Source organism: Leishmania mexicana, chromosome 22 (genome assembly GCF_000234665.1).
Source record: "Leishmania mexicana MHOM/GT/2001/U1103 complete genome, chromosome 22".
Taxonomy (NCBI): Eukaryota; Euglenozoa; class Kinetoplastea; order Trypanosomatida; family Trypanosomatidae; genus Leishmania; species Leishmania mexicana.
In genome coordinates this window covers 310,109-329,123 of record NC_018326.1, presented here as the reverse complement: position 1 = coordinate 329,123, position 19,015 = coordinate 310,109, and the positions used below count along the sequence as shown (strand labels likewise).

The window sequence follows — 19,015 nt, the reverse complement described above, 5'->3', positions numbered from 1 at the left end:
CGGCCAGCCCACGCCCGGCCTACGACAGACATGCGGTCAAACCGGATCTGGTACTCGTACTTGTTGTTGTATACGTAGGCAAGAATACGGTGGAACTGCCGCTCGGGCATGAGGCGCCGGTGATGCGCCCACAGTGCGCCGCGCACGCGCTCAGCGATGCGGCGGTACACCTCCATGGCGCGCAGCCTCGAGGTGTTTCGTTGCCCAGTCGAACGCCAGTGCCGTCTAGCGGTCTCCGAAGGCGTCCCCTCTTTCCGTCCGTTCGTATGCGGCGTTTTCCCTGCGAGGCGCGGGACACGACGTGAAGGCGAGCAACGCCGGATCGAAAGGAGAGGCGAGCAGAGAGAAAGGAGCGACGGTAACACGATCGGTGCAAACATATGGTGGGTGCCGTAGAGCAGACCGCGCGCACGCCTCCGTGCACACCGTGAAAAAGGCAACGCAGCGCAAGCGCCGCCCTCCCTCTCGCTCACACACACACACACGCTGTGCTCGCAACTCCCTGTCCTGCTTCTGGGCAGGTGTCCCTGTGTGTGTGTGTGTGTGAGGCAGAAATCACAGGAGAAGGTTAGCAAAGACAGTTTCCAGCCCACACCGCCGCCACCCATGTGTGCATGATGGGCGCGGAGAGGGCCGGGGGCGGCCTCCCGCCTTTCCGTCGCCGCGTGCGGCTCTGTTTCTTTTCTTTGTGCTTGCGCAATTACTGCGTCGCTGTTGGCACTCGCCACGCACACCTGCCTACACATACACGTACACATACACATACGCGTGGGGGTGTGCCAATGTTCGCGCCGGTGTCTAAAGACACGTGAGCAGCATGTCTGAGCGGGTGCGACACGGTGGGGGGAGGGGGGCGAGGGTGGCTCGCGGAGTTCTCCGTCACTGCCAACGGCAGCGTTTACCTGTGACTTTCGTCCTCCGACCTGCCGAGCAGCTGTGACGTCTGCCAGTACGTATCCTTCTCGCCGTAGCGCTTCCACAGTCCGGGTGGCATGGAGCGGTAGTTGATCTTGGCGGTCGCGTTCAGGTGCATCTGCTGCTGCGAGCGTAGCGTCGGGGCCTGGCGAATCTCATTCATATACTTGGCCGCCGTCACCTCGCCCTCGAACTTCTCGAAGCTCGCCGTCACGCGGCCGGCGTTGCGCACATACGCGGCGACCTCCTTCCTCCGCATCCCAGCCAGTGCCGTCTCCTCCTCGCGGGTCTGGATCTTCCGGCGCAGCTGGTGCAGTGCCGCCCACGGCGCCTCGGGGTTTTCCTTCGCAAGGAGCGTCTTCAGCTGCTCCGCCCGCCACTCGGCCTGGCGCCTATTCACGTCGGTTTTGGCCGACACGAGAGCCGGCCCACACGGCCTGCCAGCTCTGTAGGCGGACAGGCGACCAGACGCGTCCTCGGCGAGCAGGCCGCCGACAGCGCAATGTCTGCCACGCGCGCCACCACCACCGCCGCCGCCCCGACACCACCGCTCCTCCCTCCGCTTCTGCTTTGCCGACGAAACAACATTGTGCTGGCGGCCATACTGCTCCATCACGCCGAGGAACCGCGAGACCGTACCTGTCGGGGCCAATCCCACGGAAGAAGACGGTGCCACTGCCGGTGGCGCTGCGCTGGCGGCGGCACCTGGCGCAACGCCCCCGTCCGTGTCGACGGCACTGAGACCGATGACGCTGGACCGCCGGCCGTGGCACGCCGCCGCTATTGGAAGTGCGGGCGGCGGAGAATGCGAAGACTCGCCTGCGGAGGCCACGGCTGTGGCCCTGGAATTCCGCGCTGCGATGCCGCCCCCGCCATGTCGCGCCTCCTCACCGTCCGTGCCGCGCGCGTCGCACTCTCCACCAGAGACATCCGGCTCCCCGTGCAGCTCCAGCACAGCATGAGCAGCCCTGGGATTGTCGAGGCCGGTGTTCAGACGGTAGCGGCCGCTGTCCGCAAGGCCTGCCTCCTGCTCTGATGCTGCAACGGGTCGGGTAGCATCACAGCCCGCCTGCCCATGGATTGCACTGTACGACGGTGACACTGTGCTCAGTGGGTGCGCCCTACGCCACGCGAGGAACCGCTCACGTCTCTCACGACGGCCCTCCGCAGCCGCAGCCGCCATCGACGACTCGGTAGGGAAGAAGTCCGCAGTGCCGCCCGCTGTGTCCAGATCGCTGGCACAGGCGGGGAGCAGCGCCGCGGCTTCAGCGTCAGCGGCGCCGTTGCCGAGCGGCACCACATAGCGGCGGTGGCGACTGCCGAGTGCCGCGCCCGCACCGGCGCCACCGCTCCCTTCTCGGTCTCGCCTCGCGCCTGGCACCTCACTACCGGGCGCCTCCGCCGGCAACTCCACGGCCGCGCTCGCCCCGGTGCCGCCACGCGTGAGTTGAAAGTAGGCCTTCGCCTGATGCCGCTCCAGCTGCCGCGCAGCGTCGATGCGGCTCACCTCCGCCAGAAGCGCCGTGCGTGTGAAGGCCGCCTTCTTGTGCTGCAGCAGCTCCCGTAGCTTATCGCCAGGTATGATCCCAGCGGTCTCTGTGATGAGGCCACGCAGGAGCTCGATGTTCGTGCCATCCTTGGCCGAGACGGGAATGATGAAGGGGAACACCTTGCGGTACTTGCGCCGGTGCTTCGTGATCAGCGCGTACACCTGGCGCATGACAGAGCAGACGCGGGAGTGCGGTACGCTGTCGCACTTGGTCAGCACCATAAAGCACGCGCCATGGACGTTCTCTATCCACTCCAAGTATTTGATGTCCGTCTTGGTGAGGCCCCGCTCGCAGTCCATGCAGTACAGGACGGTGTTGACGGAGCGGCGAACGCCAAAGTAGGCGTCCGTCAGCTCAATGGCTGCATCACGCCACTTGTCGCTCATTCCTTCGATGCCATAGCCCGGCAGGTCCACAAAGGTGAGCTGCAGCCCGCCGCCGGGTAGCTTGACAAGCTGGTTGTGGTGCTCCTTGACATGGAAGGCGTGCAGCTGCTCCGGCGTCACACTCTGGTAGAAGGAGATCTTGCGCGTCGTGTTCGGCGTGCTGCTTGTCTTGGCCACGTACTGGCCCAGCAGCGCGTTCAGCAGACTGGACTTGCCGGCGCAGGCTCTGCCGGCGAACGCCACCTCCTGATACAGCTCGTTGATCTCGAAGAAGTAGTTGTGGTCACGGAAGATGTTCGCGTCGCGCGTGCGGCTGCGATACGGCGCCGCAGCGGTGCGGTCGCCGTAGCCCTTCGCATGGCGAGACGAAAAAGTGGAGAGCGGCGCCTCCAGACCTGCCTCGATGCTCGAGGCCGGCGACACAGTCGTCGCTGCGGCGGTGCCGCGGCCGGCTGTGTTGGCCGAGCCGCCGGCCACGTCCAAGTCGTCGGCCGAGGCGCGCGCGCCGGCCTGTCTCACCAGCGAGTACGTCTGCCCAAGCATCATCTTGTTGCCGAGGGCGCGCGCCTCCTCCGTCACCTGCCCGAAGCTCAGCGGCGGCGGCGGCACCAGCTTGCCGTTGTACGTGTAGTCGATTGGATTTGGGTGCGTCAGCTCATAGAGTACCTCGCGACGCTTCTTGATCGCGGCATCGCGCTGCGCTGTGAAGACGTCCGTGACGAGGTCGATCACATCCTGCCCGACACCCCGTGCTGCCGGGTGGGCATGCTCGCTCTTCTCCGGCGCGGCAGGCTCGTGCGCTCGCTGTGCCGCCTGCCGCAGCTCCGATGTTGATGCTCCCCTCTCGGCCATGCAGGGCAAGAGAGAGGCGGGGGTGTCTAGGACAATGTCGTCGTCGTGCACATCTGCCACGTGTTCGCTCAGGGGAACGCGCACGGAGCCCGCGGGCAGCGGTGCCAGCGAGGATGAGGCAGCGGCGGTTGTCTGAGGAATCCATGATCCTGTAGGTGAGGTGTGACGCTACGGTGAACTTCTTCAGCGCCGTGATGTGCCCAGTTAAACGTCCGAATGTAGTCCACAAATACGAGTCCTACCTTAGTACTTGGCTGAAGCTGGGTTACTGCGCGGGGGAGAAAGCGCAGGAGATCTATAGCGGAGCGGCAAGGAGGGAAGCCAGACACGGGCGTGGTGGGAGCTTGTCTTCCAGATGGTTGCGCAGTTGTCGCGAGGCCATTTGTTCGAGTAACTTGCACAAGTTTATGGTCGATGAGGAAGAGAGAGGCGCGAAACCATCATCTGGTTTGTGCAGCGTCAAGAGGGGCACAATGCGCCATTCTTTCCATGTAGCAGCAGCGCAGCCGATGAGAATGCTCTGGGTTGAAGCGCTCAGCCGCGCTTTCTTGCAGTGCACCGGTAGGGCCCTGCCACTCTCACGGTGAATGTCGTCGGCGCCTGGGGCGGAGCCGCAGCAGATTTCACGGAGTACCATATTCGACCTCACCCACCTTGAGCGATGTGAAGGGTGTGAGGCTGTGTTTCAGTGGGACGAGGGGTGAGGCTGCCAGATGCTGCACTGACTTTTGCCGGTAGATCCTCGCTGATACATTGAGCTGCCCTTTCGGAGTGGGGTGGCGGTCGCCTTGTCTCTTCGCTGGTGTGCGCAGTGCACGGGGTCATGGATAGCCAAGATGAGTGCCCGCGATCGAGGGTCGACGGGAGTGAGTGCGTTGCAGGGCTGTATCCATCCTTCAAGGCGGGCTCTTTGGCACTGCTTGATGAGCACATCCCAGAGAGGGCGATGCTCGGGCGACGCGTAGGGCACCTTCTCGAGAGATGTCTCTGATCGCGTCAGTTTTGGAGTCCAGAATTGTCTATGAGCGGCTCTACCAGATGGGACAGTCTTCCCGGTGGTTGTCGCGATGAGTCCAGTTGTGAATGGAACCTCATCCCTGGGTGACACATTGTGGTTGTGTATGGGGTGGGTGTCACTACGTGGGCGCAATTCGCCTTTCTTCCCTGATGCGCTCTCGGGTTGTCTATGTGTGGTCAGGGCGGAGAGAGGGAGGGGGGGGGGGGCACACTGAAGCCCGCGCGTCTTCGCTTCTGCGCTGCTGTGGTGTAGGCACGGTCTTTGCAGATCGATTTGGCAATAAGGGATAGTAAAGCGTTCAGTTAAACTGTGTGGAAAGAGGATAATTGGGTACCAGTCATCACTGGCGGCACCCGGGCCACATCCCTTCCTCAGAGCGGATAATAAACTGGATTGCGCAGTGATCACTCGGCGCCGTGGTGGCGGTGCTCCAATCTTCGATGAGGCAGTCGAGCGCCAAGGTGACGCCTCGGTGGCCCCGTCTGCGCCGTGACATGTCGAAGTGTCATTTTCGTTTGTGCATGTCAAGTATTTGTCAGTGAACTAGTTGTGTAGGATGGGCCCAGTCCCAGTCGGACCGTCTTTTCGTGCTCCACACCGGGCGGCGCAGGCCGGCGCCAATCCCAACAACGCGAGGGCCAGGCGCGATGCCGCCCCGTACCTGATAGAGAGCTTCTCGCCACCACGTCAGCCTTTGGTGCGTGGCCCTACGTGAAGTGTACCCGTGTAGTGGGGCTAGCCACAGCAAAGCCAAACCGTCACTGCACCAACCCCGTCCTTGAAAACAGGGGGAGGGCCCGCACCTATATGTATCTTCTCTTGTATCAGCACAGAGACGTCACCACCGCGTTTCTTTTCTTTGGCTACACCACAATGCAGAAAACCATACAAACAACATGCCTTGCGAGCACATGAGGGTGAAATGTGCACCCCGTGCAGAATACGGACTTGCATCGAAGATTCGTCAAGAAGTCAGGGCAGACCAACACCGTCTGGTCCCCGCTCAGCCCGCCGCAATCCCACTGCGTACAGCGCAGGCTGGGCCCCGGGACCACGCGCGGCATCGCTGCAGCGCAGCAAAGGCAGAAAAGCAGTAGGCGCATGCGCGCATTCGTTGAATCGTCCGCATGATCCGCAGTGAGCTGGCCCAGCCGTGATCATGACCGTTGGCCTCACAGGCACAGCGCCAGCCCACACCTGTCCGCTGGCACCAAGAGTCCACAGCCGTACCTGAGAGCAAGCTGGACGTTCTTGGTTTCCCCACAAAGAGTAGACACTGCACTACGGATGCCACGCTGAGATGTTCCTCGTCATCAGGGTGTGAGAAGAACGTCGAAGGGCAAAAAAAAAGCCGCTGCTGGTGTGTTCTTCAACCTCGCTTGAAGCATCGTGGGGGTTAACCGGAAAAACACGAAAGGGAGACGGAGCAGTGAGGAAAGGCGCTGCACCAACACAGCTAGCCAATAGAACGGCAGCTTGTTGCTTTCTTCCACTTCAGCACCTCGCTCTCTCCATATTTGCGCGTAGACGTATGCATGTGCATGTCGAACGGCAGTGTACATGCCTGCTGTATTTCCTATCACCTTCCATTGTTTTTGGTCTCGAGTACAACTCCCAGTAGCAGCACCACCCGGCGTATTGGCATTCAAAATCGAATTGCGCTACATACAGTCGTGATAGATATGAGCGAGGCAATCCCGTTGAACTCAGATGCACAGCGCCAACCAAGACAGACATATATGTCGCCGTTGAAGGACGTCAACGGCGCTGGAGACTGTCGATCGTGGGCACGTGCAGCGGCACCTGGGTTGCCTTACACCGCCAATCACGCGAGCCCTCCCCACCATGGATGCCCGGGTCGCACAGGCCAGGTGCCCGCCGCACAACAAAAAAAAACAGAGAGAAGCGAGGAGATCGAACAGTGCCCTTCAGCTGTGCACTTTCTTGCACAGTTTATGAAAACGAGTTCCGCAATTCGCGCATCGAAGAGACACCCACGCACTCACGCGCATAAATGTACTTGAGAAACTTTTGATCACGAGATTCAGTGCTGTCACAAGGACGTGTGAAACGTTGTCAAGCGCCTCCCAATGGCAGCATCCTGGCGTGGAGACGAAACAAAAAAAAAGAAAAAAGAGAAAAGGAAGAAGTCAAGCAAGCATTGTACACGAGTATAAAGTCAGCAAACCCATAGAGTGGAAAGGAAAAGTGTCGAAGACAAGTCAAAGGAAATCAAACGAACTGAAAGACTGCCGTTCTCCCTTGAAGAGACGCCCGTGATGGAATGCCGCCAGACATTGTGCTTTGTTTTGGCACGGCAGTGATCCTTTGAAATGTGAGCCGCAGCTCAGATGATCGCGCGGCTGGAACTATGCCCCCTCCCCAAACGGCCACAAGCGGCGCTCTTTCGGCTCTACACCCACGCCACTTGCCTACACGTCCCCGCAGTATCCCCCAGGATCAGATCCGCCGTGAGTGCCGTGGCTAACCAGGTCTTCACGATCCCTCCCGCTTTCGCTGCTGCGGTTACTGCTAGTAGCTGCGCCATCAACCGCGCTCCCTGAGGGTGAGGTTCTCGCAGCACTGCCGCTACGGGCATGGTGATGTTTTCGCTTGGCACTTGATGTGCTTGGGCTACAGGATGGAGCTTCTTCTTGAACCTGCGAGCTGAATTCGTTCATATTCGCACCGTGCACAATCGGCGACTTTCGGTTCGCTGTCATTCTAAGATACTCTGCAGGTAGATACCTTTTGAAGAAGTCGTGCTGCGCTACATCGTCTAACGTTGGTCGATCCTCCGGCCGCGGAGACAAGAGCCACTTGCACAAGTTCTTTGCCTCGGCACTAACAGAGGAAGGCATTATGGAAACTTCTCCGTTGCGAATGCGAGCCTCCAAGGCGTGAGGATCGGTTGTGGAGCCGAACGGAAAGTTCTGCGTCAACAAGACGTACGCAATGCACCCCATCGACCAAATGTCCGCGCGAAACGCATCGTATGAGCCCCCAAAAACTTCAGGCGCCAGATATGCGAGGGTTCCTGTAAGCGTGTGTGCGTACTCGTTTGTGCTCGCTTGGAAGTTGCTTTCCCTGTGGAGGCGGCTCAGCCCAAAGTCAGAGATCTTCAGCACACCATCTGTTCCCAGAAGGAGGTTCTCTGGTTTCAAGTCGCGATGTGCGACCCCGTTGCGATGGCATGCGCGCACCCCTGCCACTAGCTGAATTAAGAGGGCCGCTACATCTTGCTCTGGCAAGGGCCGATCCATACCCACGATGATGTCGCACAGATCACCACCCATGACAGGCTCCAGTATAATGTAGTAGTTGTTCGTACTTTCCAGAATCTCAATCAACTGAACAATATTCTTGTGCTTCAAGCGCCGCAAAATGGAAATCTCCAGACGAACGTCGTTTTCGACCTGCTGGTTTGTTTTTGGTACTATCTTAGCGACAAACATACACCCAGTAGGTATGTGGCGAACTCGTTTCACCTTGCTGTATGCACCTTCACCCACCACATCGAGAATTTCGTAGTCGCCGACTCGCCGCATCACGCACGCTCACTTGCTTGGGAGTGAAATGAAACGATCTTACTACTGCGTAATATATATTTATATACAAACATCAGTTGCGCCCAGTGAAACTTTATATAAGGTGAGGTCAACGTAGCTACGTGTGTTGCAGGTTGCTGCAGTTATGGTCGGCTAAGTGTGGGACTTTACCTTACACCATGAAGAGGAATAGGACCAATGTACATGAATCGGGATGATAAGAGAATAGAATCAATGACAACAGAGAGGTGTGAGGGGAGGAGAGAGGCAGAGGGAAGATGAGAAAGAGAGTGAGAAAACAGCTTGTCCCCAAGCATAAGACTGCCCTTGGATGGAGTAGTTACCTTCATCAACAAAATAGCTGGAACTCTTGCTTTCAAAGCGATCTAGACCGCTCTGCACCACCTGCGAGGACGCTTCCCGACGGCGGCACTAAAGGACAGCTGAAAAAGAGGCCTATTGGCCCACAGACTTCATAATGGCTTCTTCGATTTCAAGCAATATAGACAAGCATACGGGCCACAAATAGAGATAGAGAGCAAACAGCATATCACAAACGTGCTAATAATGATCGTGACTAAAAAAAAGTGAGCAAACTCTCAGGAGAAAAATATGTTTTGAATTGAATGCAAAGGGGGTAAAAAGGATCTGACAACCGTGCGAAAGCACCATATGAAAAAAGGCACCCGAAAGGGTGAAAGCAATACGAGCCGCCGGCAACATGTGGAGCTTGAGCGTGGTTTACTCAAGTGTCATCGTGTTCAATACTCCACAGCCACCACATATGAACTCTAATCTCTTCACACTCACACCGACTGTCACAGCATTGATCACGCTGCATTGACCACAGCGAAGCTGCACTGTACGCTGGTTTTCTTCGCTTTCCACGGATGAAGCGGTGTTCAGGGTCAGGACGAGCTCCTGATAGCATCCACCACACAAAACTGCATCGGACTTCTTCGAGGGGAGCTTGTTGAGGGAATGGCACACTTTGCACTCCACGAGGTCATTGTGAGAGACGTGGCCCGAGTGCAATACATTTTCCATCAGTGTCCTGCTGCACTGAGCACATTTCCACTCCTTTGACGAGCTAGACGGCTTCATGTAGTTGACAAAGGTGCAGGCAGGGCACTCCATGGGAATCTTGTATTCCTCACTTGCTCCAGAGGCACCTGTACCGGTGGCGGCCTCTTGACGGTCGATCTCTTCTTGAAGCTGGCGAGCAAAAGCAGCATCAGCAGCCTCCTGCACTGACTTCGATGGTCCGCTCTGCGGAGACGGAGCATGAACAGCACCGCCTGAATGGTTTAGCTGCTCTTGAAGCTGACGCGCAAACAGCTCATCCGACTGCTCCTGCTGTTTCTCGCATTCGGTCTTTGGACGCTGCATGGTGAGGCTGAGTAGATGCTAAAGCGAGAGGCGCCTTTAAGGAAAAAAGTAGTCCTTTACTCGTCCAGAAGCTGACAGGCACGGCGAACGAGAGGTGCTGAACGGGATTTGTAACGTCTTCTAAAAACTGTAGTGCTGCGTGTCTTACAGGGTGTTTAGGCATGAGAACGGAAAGAGCAAGGTGACTGCACAGAGCTAAGAGCCTACCCAGCAACCACAGATGATGTTATTGCTCACGAGATGCATGACTCCCGGAGGGAGAGACTTCTAAAAAAGAGTAACCGCACAGCAGGCAAAACAAAAGCTAGTTTCGATTCACTGGAGAAGCCGCGTCTCACAGACTGCACAAAGAGAGGTAATATTAGTTCGCGCAGGTGACCCTGGTATTTCTCTCGTTTATGACTCACACCGTTCAGAGACATTTGACAGAAATTTATGAACTTCTTTCGACACCCACCACCTACAGCCACACATACAAATTTTTCAATAACGACCTCGTCATTAGCTGCCCTACTCATCCAGCTCCCTCTCCCTGTACCGGACAGGGGTGCGTTGTTTCCATTCGCAGCGTCTTGCTACTCCTGGCATAATTCCCACCGGCCTCTATAAAGCGAGCCAAATCTCAGCCGTCACACGATCAAAACAAAGTTAACGCCTTTGCTCAGTGTGGAAACTTCGGCCTTAGACCCACCTGGAGCATCGCCCTTAAGCCCCATAAAGCAATGAGTGCTGAAGAACAAGTTGAGCGGTGGCGTAGGTTTTTTTTGAGTCCACGATTCCAATCTTTCATGCAACATGAACTCAGACCCCACTCCACCCGGCCCGTCACAGGCCCCGTCGCGTGGCGCCAACCAGCCGTAAACACGCGCTGCAGCAGTGCCCTCAGCCATCCGAGCGCGGCCTCGGCCTCCAACTCCACCCGCCCCCCGCCCGCCTCGCCCGCCGCCACCTGGTGCATCCCTCGGGGTGGCGCACGCTCCCCAGCAGCACGCAGTGGGGGGCAGGGCGGGATACACGCTCGAGTCACGCGGACACTCTGCCCCATCGCATAAATGATGGAAACGCGTTCACCGTCGCAGGTCGCGCCGACGCGACGCCGCCCACGACCTGGCCACCCACATCAGCGGCGATAGATCGCTCTGGCTTCTCCACGTCGTACGTGCCTGGCCCTGTCACCACCGGAAGTGATTCTGCGCTTGGCAGGGACAGGGGTATGAAGGAGGGGAGGGGGGGGGGGCTGCTTGGCTTCCTCAGAGAGTGGGTCCTAAGATATCGATGCGGCGCACCTAGGCGTGCCCACCAGGATGGGAGTTGGGAGCAGTATAACTGAGACTGTTAGGAGTATGTTGTGGAGGCATCATGATCGGCAGTGTCATCTCTCCCTCCCTCCCCGTGGCCCTCATTGGGGGGCTTTTGTGAATGGAGCGAACTCCTGTGGAAATGAAAACACCCCCGTTGGCATTTTCTGTGATGAGTAAAAGCTGTGCCGGTGCCCCCCTCCTCGCTTCATGCTTTGCAAAAGCTCGGCCGGTGATTGTTGCAAGTTTTAGTGTGGGGCGGGGAAACTGGTTTCCCTGCACGCAGTCAATGGTTGCGACTTGTGTTTCCCGATCGACTTCAGACTCTTCTGTTGCGTGGCACTGCGCGTTTCTGTACACAAGAACACAGCGGTAGTTGCCATTAGCGGGCCAAGGAGGCGGTCTCGTTTAGATGCAGTGGTGCTCTCAATGTATCTTTCCTCCGTGCGTCAGGGAGCTTAAGAAAAGCGAGTATCCGGCTCTTTACAGTCGCTACAGTACCCTCTGTACAACGGACAAGGAAGACATGCTAGTGAACCTTTGTTTCAGCAGCATCACTCAAGGCGTGAGTTATCGCATACACTGTAGCTTTCAGCCAAACTGGAGGCGGAACACGGGGGAGGCTACGCCAGAAATCCGTGCCTGACAGCGTCATCAATTTATCTTCATTAGGTATTAGCAGCTTACTTTTGCTCCTTCATGTAGCCTTTCTTTTGATCATTCCCTTTTTGCCTGCTCACTGTTTTTGTTGCTCGCTTGCACATTGCTTCATGTATCTCCAAGCCGATAAATAAGTTTGTTAATGAGCGCAGGATGTTCAAGAGAAAGTGCGCGTTAAAGGAAGCACAATCAGTCGGCAAAAGTGACGTCAAGAAGCTGAGAGCCAATGTTGTGAGCGTCATCGGAATAGACAACGCAGATAAGTTCGATCTAGTTGTCGGCAAGAAAGATATGGTCACGAAACGAAAGTATCAATGCGGGCTTGAATCGTCGGTTTTCGTATACTCTGTCAATGAGGTGCCGCTTTTTATTTCGATTGATCGCCTAGGAAAGGAAGATAAGGATGCCATTACACAAGCGGATTCTTTCAGCTTTCTCATGGTTCCCACTGTCTTCTTCTTCCTGCGCCTACACCAGCTGCTGGCCGAGAAAGGTGAAGAGTGGACAAGCCTTGTAAATGAAGGCATCGTTACTATTGTTTGCCGCGGCCCGACTTCTCGATTTCTTCTCAGCGGGGCACACTTGATGATGCCAGGCATTCTGAGCACTCGGAAAAAAACGCCAGTGGTAGTGGGGGATGTAGCACTCATTTACTCTGTCGGTGTCGATGTTCCATACGCCGTTGGAATTGTGACCAGCAACATGACAGCGAAGCAGGATGCAGGCGTAGGTGTATTTGTTGTACAGTGCTTTCACGACAACCTCTGGCAAGAATTTGAGAATCGTTTTATTACGAACTTTAGCCTTTCTTCTCAATCACTTCTGATTCCGTCTGAGTTTGGGGAAGGCGAAGTTTGTGAAAGGTTACCCGAGGTGGACTCTGCGACTGAGGAGAATGAAAACACAGACGATGACGTTTCGAGCAATGAGGCTACTGAAGGGAAAAAGACGCCAGGTGTGGACTACGCCGATGTCTTTTCGGACGAAGACACAATGCTGAACTTTTGTCTCTGCGAAGCCATGAAGCGAGTCTCACACTCGTTGTTGCCCATGCCGGTGTCACAGTTCACGAGCATTGTCGTCGCCTCGTACCCAAGAGACGGTGCCCACACTTCTGCGATTCAGTTCAAAGATACCAAATACAAGAAAGCGCTTGCATTTTTTCAAAGGTTCCCGAATCTTCTCACCATAGCTGAAACAAGTCCTGGCACTCATTGTGTCACTCAAGTAAACAAATCTGCCGACGTGATGCGACAACACAACATGCTCTACGCAGATTTTCTCAGCACGATGCATCGGGAAGGGTGTGAAAAAGAGGTGCAAGCACTGCAAGCCAAACTCCTTGCCGAAGGTACAGGTGTGTTCCGTCAATACATTGTGTCTGCCGATGTTTTCTACGCTGCACCTCGTGGACTGGAGGACGATCTTATACGTATTCTGCTGATAGGCGAGGAGCTGAACATTCCGCGTGACACTCTGTTTCCCACAATCGAACAGGTTGCTACCGGCACGGTTCCTGTTTTTCAAAGGACCCCTATTGATGACAACGTTCTCAGAGAATTGTACACGCGGAAAACACTAGTCGACAATTTGAAAAACTACATAAAAACACACAATCTGCTGGTTGTGAACGAGGTCAAAAAAGGCGAACTACCCAGTGTAAAAATCGACGATACGCTATCGAAAATGTTCACCTCCAAGGCATACGCCTCTGAGATGCCGGTCAATCAAGTTGTGGAAGGTATGCTAAGTTTGTTCCGGCTGAAGCACGAAATTATTTTGCAAACTATTGTGGAGGGCTCATCGCTAGCTAGCGGTAACTTGAATCCGAAGCGGATAATCAAAAACGGACCACTCCCCACAGTTCATTTGTGGTCTGCGAAGGTGACAAACAAGAGGTTCATTACAGTTCTGCAGAGTTTGGAGTCTTTTGGGTTTGATCTTCAGATACTCGCCGATCAATGGAAAAAGGAGTTTTGTACGAGCTCTTGTGTCGTCGACCCGTCGACGACGATGAAAAATTTGAAGCCCGGGACGAAAATACCACTCGAAATCCATTTACAAGGCAAACTGGACACCAAGATTGCGGCTGCACTCCTGAATGAAGCAAAATTTCCACCGCCGCAGCTTGTTTGCAAAAAAAGATAAAGGCATGGTTTGAGCTTTTTGCCCCCTTTTTCGATTGCGGTTTCTCTGTATTGTTGTTGGATTTTTTTTGTTTTCACGATTCGCGAGTTTGCGCACTATTTTTTTTTACAATTTTACTTTACTCTGATAGGAAAGATGACTCGGAATAGCAAATTCTCAATTTTACTTGCCTTTTCTTTTGCAATGTGCAGGTTTTCACAGGCATAGAGCACTTCGCAAAATGAAAGAGAAGTAAACAAAAGGGGAAAAGGTGCTATGAACCACAACATCAGCCTTTTGCATAAAATGAGCGCAGTTTTTGTTTGATTCAGTCGAGGAAAACGAAAAGAGAGCTAGCGAACCTTTTGTGTGTTGCTCTTCATGTTGCGCAAAGCATGAGCTGAAGCTCAGCAGATTCAAAAAAAAAATGCTGCTCGTATGCGCGAAAAAAAGAAACTGAAAGTTTTCTCCCTTTCTGTAAGTGTGCGGATTATACGGAACGAAAGACTTGTTCCCAGTCGTTTAATACTCAATATTGGTTGCACTCTCATCTTCTTCCCTCCTCTGCCTTCATGACTTCCAATGTACACGTCAGTGAATTGCTCACGTTCATATATTTCACATGTCTCGGCACTGCTAATCTGAAAGAAGAAAAAGCCACATCTGCGGCACGTTTGTATCTCACAACAGCAGATAAACACATACATACACACACACACACACAAACAAAAAGGTACTTAGCCTCTTGACGATTTTTTTTCTGAGAACCTGTGGGTTTTCTTTTAACCTCTTAGTAATTACTTAGCGAGTGGAAACAATGAAGGCCGTCATCGCGGCCGCGATGGGGTTTGCAACCTCCAGCTGGTACAACAGCGTTTCTAGCTCATCCAACTGCGCCACGCCGAGCAGCCCATTCTCGCAATCTGAGTTTCGCTCCTTTCCGTTGATGGATGTCTATGACGAGTCCCATAACACGAAGGTGTTCCGCTTTGCGTTGCCGGAGGCCGATATGCCACTGAACCTGGAGGTAGCTAGCTGTGTTAGCTTCCGCTTTTTCGACAAAGATGGGAAGGAGGTTATTCGCCCCTACACACCGCTTAACCGCAGTGATCAGCTTGGCTACTTCGATGTTATGGTGAAGAAGTACCAGGGCTCAAAGATGGGCACTCATTTGTTCTCAATGAAGAAGGGTGACACCATCGACGTCAAGGGACCGTGGATGAAATTGCCGATCAAGGCAAATCAATACAAAACGATTGGCATGATTGCCGGTGGTACGGGTATCACGCCGATGTACCAGGTAGCGCGCCATGTGTTTCACACACCGAAGAACAACACAGAAATCACGCTCATCTACGCAAATGAACGCAAGGAAGACGTGCTGCTTGGGAACGAGCTGAACGAGCTAATGGAGGCGTACCCACGCTTTTCGCCGTACTTTGTGCTATCGAAGGCACCATCTGACTGGATGGGCGGCGTCGGCTATGTCAACAAGGAGATGATCAAGTCACTGATGCCTGCGCCGAACCGTGCGGGTGATTCTATCATTCTTGTCTGTGGACCGCCGCCATTTATGGAAGCTATTTCGGGTGATAAAGACTTCAAGAGCAACCCACCATCCCAGGGTGAGCTGAAGGGCTACCTGAAGGAACTTGGCTACATGCCGAAGATGGTGTACAAGTTTTAGCGAGCGCAAAAGGAAAAGAAACTGAAGCGCAATGCCGAAGCCGCTGAGGCTTCTTTTCGGGTGGTGCAGGCGGTGCCAACTCACAACAGAGGGTGGTACTAGGAGGAAAGAGCAGCCTAAACAAGAGAGCAAACGCGCGTTTTCGTGGGCGTTAAGGCCTTTCTGGAATCTGGGAAAATGAGTGACACAGCACGGATATTATCGCGCACCAAACACGAAGGCGCTGTCAACACTACTTTGAGGTTTGGGGCGTGCGAATAGGGAGTATGGTCTACAGATGTGTGAATGTATGCGTGTGCAGCCCTGACTGCATTTGTGGGGATTTATCGTTATCATTCTTTTTTGCTTGTCGTGTGCACTGTAGACACCTTCGCCTTCTTTTTTCTCTGAGTTTCTGTGCGCACGGCTGCTCCGCTCTTTCCCACATATCCAGAATGTGTAACGGGTTTGCGGCCCTTTACGATGCAAGGGTGTATGATCGTTTAGTACACCTTTCGGCGCGGTCTTGAGATACCTTTCCGCCATCATTTTCGTTCTTCCACGTTGCTATCCGATCCCTTCGTCCCTTAATGCGGGCAATACTGTCTTTCATCTCGAGCTCCTTTTCTGTCTCGTTCTCTCTCTTTCTGTGTACTTGGTACTGACTGTCTATTTTTCGCTGCGTTGCGGACTGATTTCAGTTGTGAACGGTACAGAAAAAAAGAAAACAGTCCCCAAACAGTATGCGCTGGGGGCTGCGGAGTGAGAGTCGGTGCACCACGGTTGTGTATTGCAACCACTCGACCTTACGCGGTAAGGCACAAGAGGAGAATCCTGCGCCTGCTGAAAGCTTGCGTTCGCAGCGCTGCTGGACCCATGTCTCTCGAGCCCGGAGGAAAACGGACGCGACAAAGCTATTTATTTTTCGTTGCCGTCTCTAATATCTGGCGCGCTTTCTCGCGCATGCTTTGGCCACTTATGCGGCATTCATTTTGTGCACTTTCTCGCTGCTCACTCGGCGCCACGCCTGTGTTGCTAGGTTGACGGGTCCGCCCCGGCGCTTTTTGCTGGTATAGCACTTCCGAGCTCTGACCTGTGGTCGCGCCCGCTCGCTCACGAGCAGTACGACACGAGCTGCACTGTCCATGCCTCTTTCACTGCCCCGTTCCCCTTCACTCTTTTTGTTTTGAATGGACACAGCTCTCTCGACTGCTTTATTTTTGTGCCTTGTATTTTCATGCACGCACCAAGAAAAGGAACACTACCTTCGGAGCCGTTACTCGCATTATCCACCATTGCGACTTGAGTTTTTCCTATTTTTTTTTATTTGCATGGCTCCTCTCGCTTTCTGTCGTTTGCTTCAACAGCGCGAATAGGGGCGGAGAGGCGGAGGAAAGACCCAAGAGATTCTCCTCGAGTTTTAGCACTTCCTTTTTGTTTCTGATTCGATAAACAGAGGCCGAACACGCACCCTCCCCCTTTTTTCGAGGCAGAGCATAACAGGCACATTCATCCTCATCGAACATAAACCGATCGAACCTCCTCTTTCTATCACGTGACTGTTTGACCTCTCTCGCGCTACTTCTCGTACGACATTCGACGGCCATGAGGGCTTTTATCGCTTCAGTTGTCGGCTTTGCTGGAGCCAGCATGTACCAGTCTGGGTCCGAGGCGGAGGCCTGGGGCAGCAAGCCGGCATTCTCCGAGGAGAGGTTCCAGGCCTACAAGCTCATCCATGTCGAGAATGAATCGCACAACACAAAGCGCTTTCGCTTCGCCCTCCCTTCGAGCAAGACGCGCCTGAACCTGCCCGTGGCATCTTGCATCACGCTGCGCTACACTGACGCCCAGGGACAGGAAGTGATGCGCCCCTACACGCCTATCAACCTGGTGGAGGAAGAGGGCCACTTCGACCTCGTAGTGAAGTGTTACCCGAATTCAAAGATGGGCTCGCACCTTTTCTCTCTCAAGGTCGGCGATTCCATTGACGTGAAGGGACCGTGGCACACATTCGACGTGAAGCCGGGCCAGTACACTAGGATTGGCATGATCGCCGGTGGTACGGGTCTCACCCCAATGTTCCAAGTCGTGAATAATGTCGTGCAAGCGCCGGGGAATAAGACGATGATCTCGCTTCTCTACGCAAACAAGACCGAGGGGGACATTCTGCTCGGCAAGGAGCTGGACACGCTGGCGAAAGAGTACCCCGGGAAGTTTATCGCGTACCACTGCCTCACGACGCCGCCGAAGCGCTGGACGGGTTACTCTGGCCACATCAACAAAGCGATCATCCGGGAGACGATGCCGGGCCCGGATCACCGAGGTGACTCGTGCGTTCTGGTGTGTGGCCCGCCGTCCTTCATGAAGACCATCTGTGGCGAGAAGGACTACAGCTCCTCCCCGCCCAAGCAAGGCTCGCTTGAGGGCTACCTCAAGGAGCTGGGCTACTCATCGAGCGGCGTCTTCAAATTCTAAGTCAACACTCTGCGTGTGCGCGTATCTGTGCGTTCGTGTGCGTATGTATATCCTGTGAAGCACTGACCAAGCCTTGACTCTGTGGGGCGGATGGCGAACGGAGGAAAAACGGCAAAAAGAAGGTGTGAGAGGGGAGGGGGCGGAGCGAGTCTGAGTGAGCGATGGCGAGTGTGCCCCTCCTTTTTTCTGTGCGTCCGCCCTCCCTCCCTCCCTCCCTTGTGTGCTCATTCGCCTTTTTACACCACCCCTCCCCCTCTTCTCTTGTCTTGCTGGACGTCTTGACCGACGCATTCTCTTTGCATCATATATTTCTCTCTCTATATGCCTTTCTAGCAGCCTTTATTGGTTGTACGCGTGAGCGTGTGTCAGTGCGTGTGTGTGCCTCTCTCTCTGAGAGGCGTTCACCACGGGTATGGGTATCCTTTTTTCTTTTACCTTGTTTCGTGTGGTTCTCGCCCTTTGTTCTTCTGGACCTCTTCGTGTATGTGTGTGTGTGTGTGACCAGACAGCGTCTTCTTGCATCGTTTTGTTTCCCTGGCAAAGAAGGCGGAAAAAATGGAGAGGCAGGGAAAGGGTAAGGGAGGGGCTCCGGTGTGGTGTGTGTGTGGTCCATTTCCGTCTATCACAGCCGCACGGAGGTTTTCTATTCAACATTCTGTTTGCCTCTTGTATGCAACCCCTGAAAACGGACAATACCTCAGTGCGCCGCATCGATATCTTAGGACCCACTCTCTGAGGAAGCCAAGCAGCCCCCCCCCCCCTCCCCTCCTTCATACCCCTGTCCCTGCCAAGCGCAGAATCACTTCCGGTGGTGACAGGGCCAGGCACGTACGACGTGGAGAAGCCAGAGCGATCTATCGCCGCTGATGTGGGTGGCCAGGTCGTGGGCGGCGTCGCGTCGGCGCGACTTGCGACGGTGAACGCGTTTCCATCATTTATGCGATGGGGCAGAGTGTCCGCGTGACTCGAGCGTGTATCCCGCCCTGCCCCCCACTGCGTGCTGCTGGGGAGCGTGCGCCACCCCGAGGGATGCACCAGGTGGCGGCGGGCGAGGCGGGCGGGGGGCGGGTGGAGTTGGAGGCCGAGGCCGCGCTCGGATGGCTGAGGGCACTGCTGCAGCGCGTGTTTACG

The 19,015-nt window shown here is 55.1% G+C and overlaps 6 protein-coding genes across 6 annotated transcripts; 3 read left to right on the top strand and 3 right to left on the bottom strand.

Moving 5' to 3' along the window:
- Positions 1 to 898: 898 nt before the first annotated feature.
- On the bottom strand, positions 899 to 3,703 carry LMXM_22_0820 (conserved hypothetical protein; the record flags this gene model as incomplete). The annotated part of the gene is made up of 1 exon (XM_003875489.1): positions 899 to 3,703. The coding sequence occupies one exon, from the start codon at positions 3,701 to 3,703 to the stop codon at positions 899 to 901; it is 2,805 nt and encodes a 934-aa protein (XP_003875538.1).
- A 3,450-nt stretch (positions 3,704 to 7,153) lies between these two features.
- LMXM_22_0810 (putative protein kinase) lies at positions 7,154 to 8,269 on the bottom strand (the record flags this gene model as incomplete). Its single annotated transcript, XM_003875488.1, has 1 exon — positions 7,154 to 8,269. The coding sequence occupies one exon, from the start codon at positions 8,267 to 8,269 to the stop codon at positions 7,154 to 7,156; it is 1,116 nt and encodes a 371-aa protein (XP_003875537.1).
- Positions 8,270 to 9,010: 741 nt separating this feature from the next.
- Positions 9,011 to 9,658, bottom strand: LMXM_22_0800 (conserved hypothetical protein; the record flags this gene model as incomplete). Its single annotated transcript, XM_003875487.1, has 1 exon — positions 9,011 to 9,658. The coding sequence occupies one exon, from the start codon at positions 9,656 to 9,658 to the stop codon at positions 9,011 to 9,013; it is 648 nt and encodes a 215-aa protein (XP_003875536.1).
- Positions 9,659 to 11,769: 2,111 nt separating this feature from the next.
- LMXM_22_0790 (conserved hypothetical protein) lies at positions 11,770 to 13,764 on the top strand (the record flags this gene model as incomplete). Its single annotated transcript, XM_003875486.1, has 1 exon — positions 11,770 to 13,764. One exon carries the CDS (start codon positions 11,770 to 11,772, stop codon positions 13,762 to 13,764), a length of 1,995 nt encoding a protein of 664 aa, XP_003875535.1.
- A 796-nt stretch (positions 13,765 to 14,560) lies between these two features.
- Positions 14,561 to 15,430, top strand: LMXM_22_0780 (putative NADH-cytochrome b5 reductase; the record flags this gene model as incomplete). Its single annotated transcript, XM_003875485.1, has 1 exon — positions 14,561 to 15,430. The coding sequence occupies one exon, from the start codon at positions 14,561 to 14,563 to the stop codon at positions 15,428 to 15,430; it is 870 nt and encodes a 289-aa protein (XP_003875534.1).
- A 1,584-nt stretch (positions 15,431 to 17,014) lies between these two features.
- LMXM_22_0770 (putative NADH-cytochrome b5 reductase) lies at positions 17,015 to 17,884 on the top strand (the record flags this gene model as incomplete). Its single annotated transcript, XM_003875484.1, has 1 exon — positions 17,015 to 17,884. The coding sequence occupies one exon, from the start codon at positions 17,015 to 17,017 to the stop codon at positions 17,882 to 17,884; it is 870 nt and encodes a 289-aa protein (XP_003875533.1).
- Between the last annotated feature and the right edge of the window lie 1,131 nt (positions 17,885 to 19,015).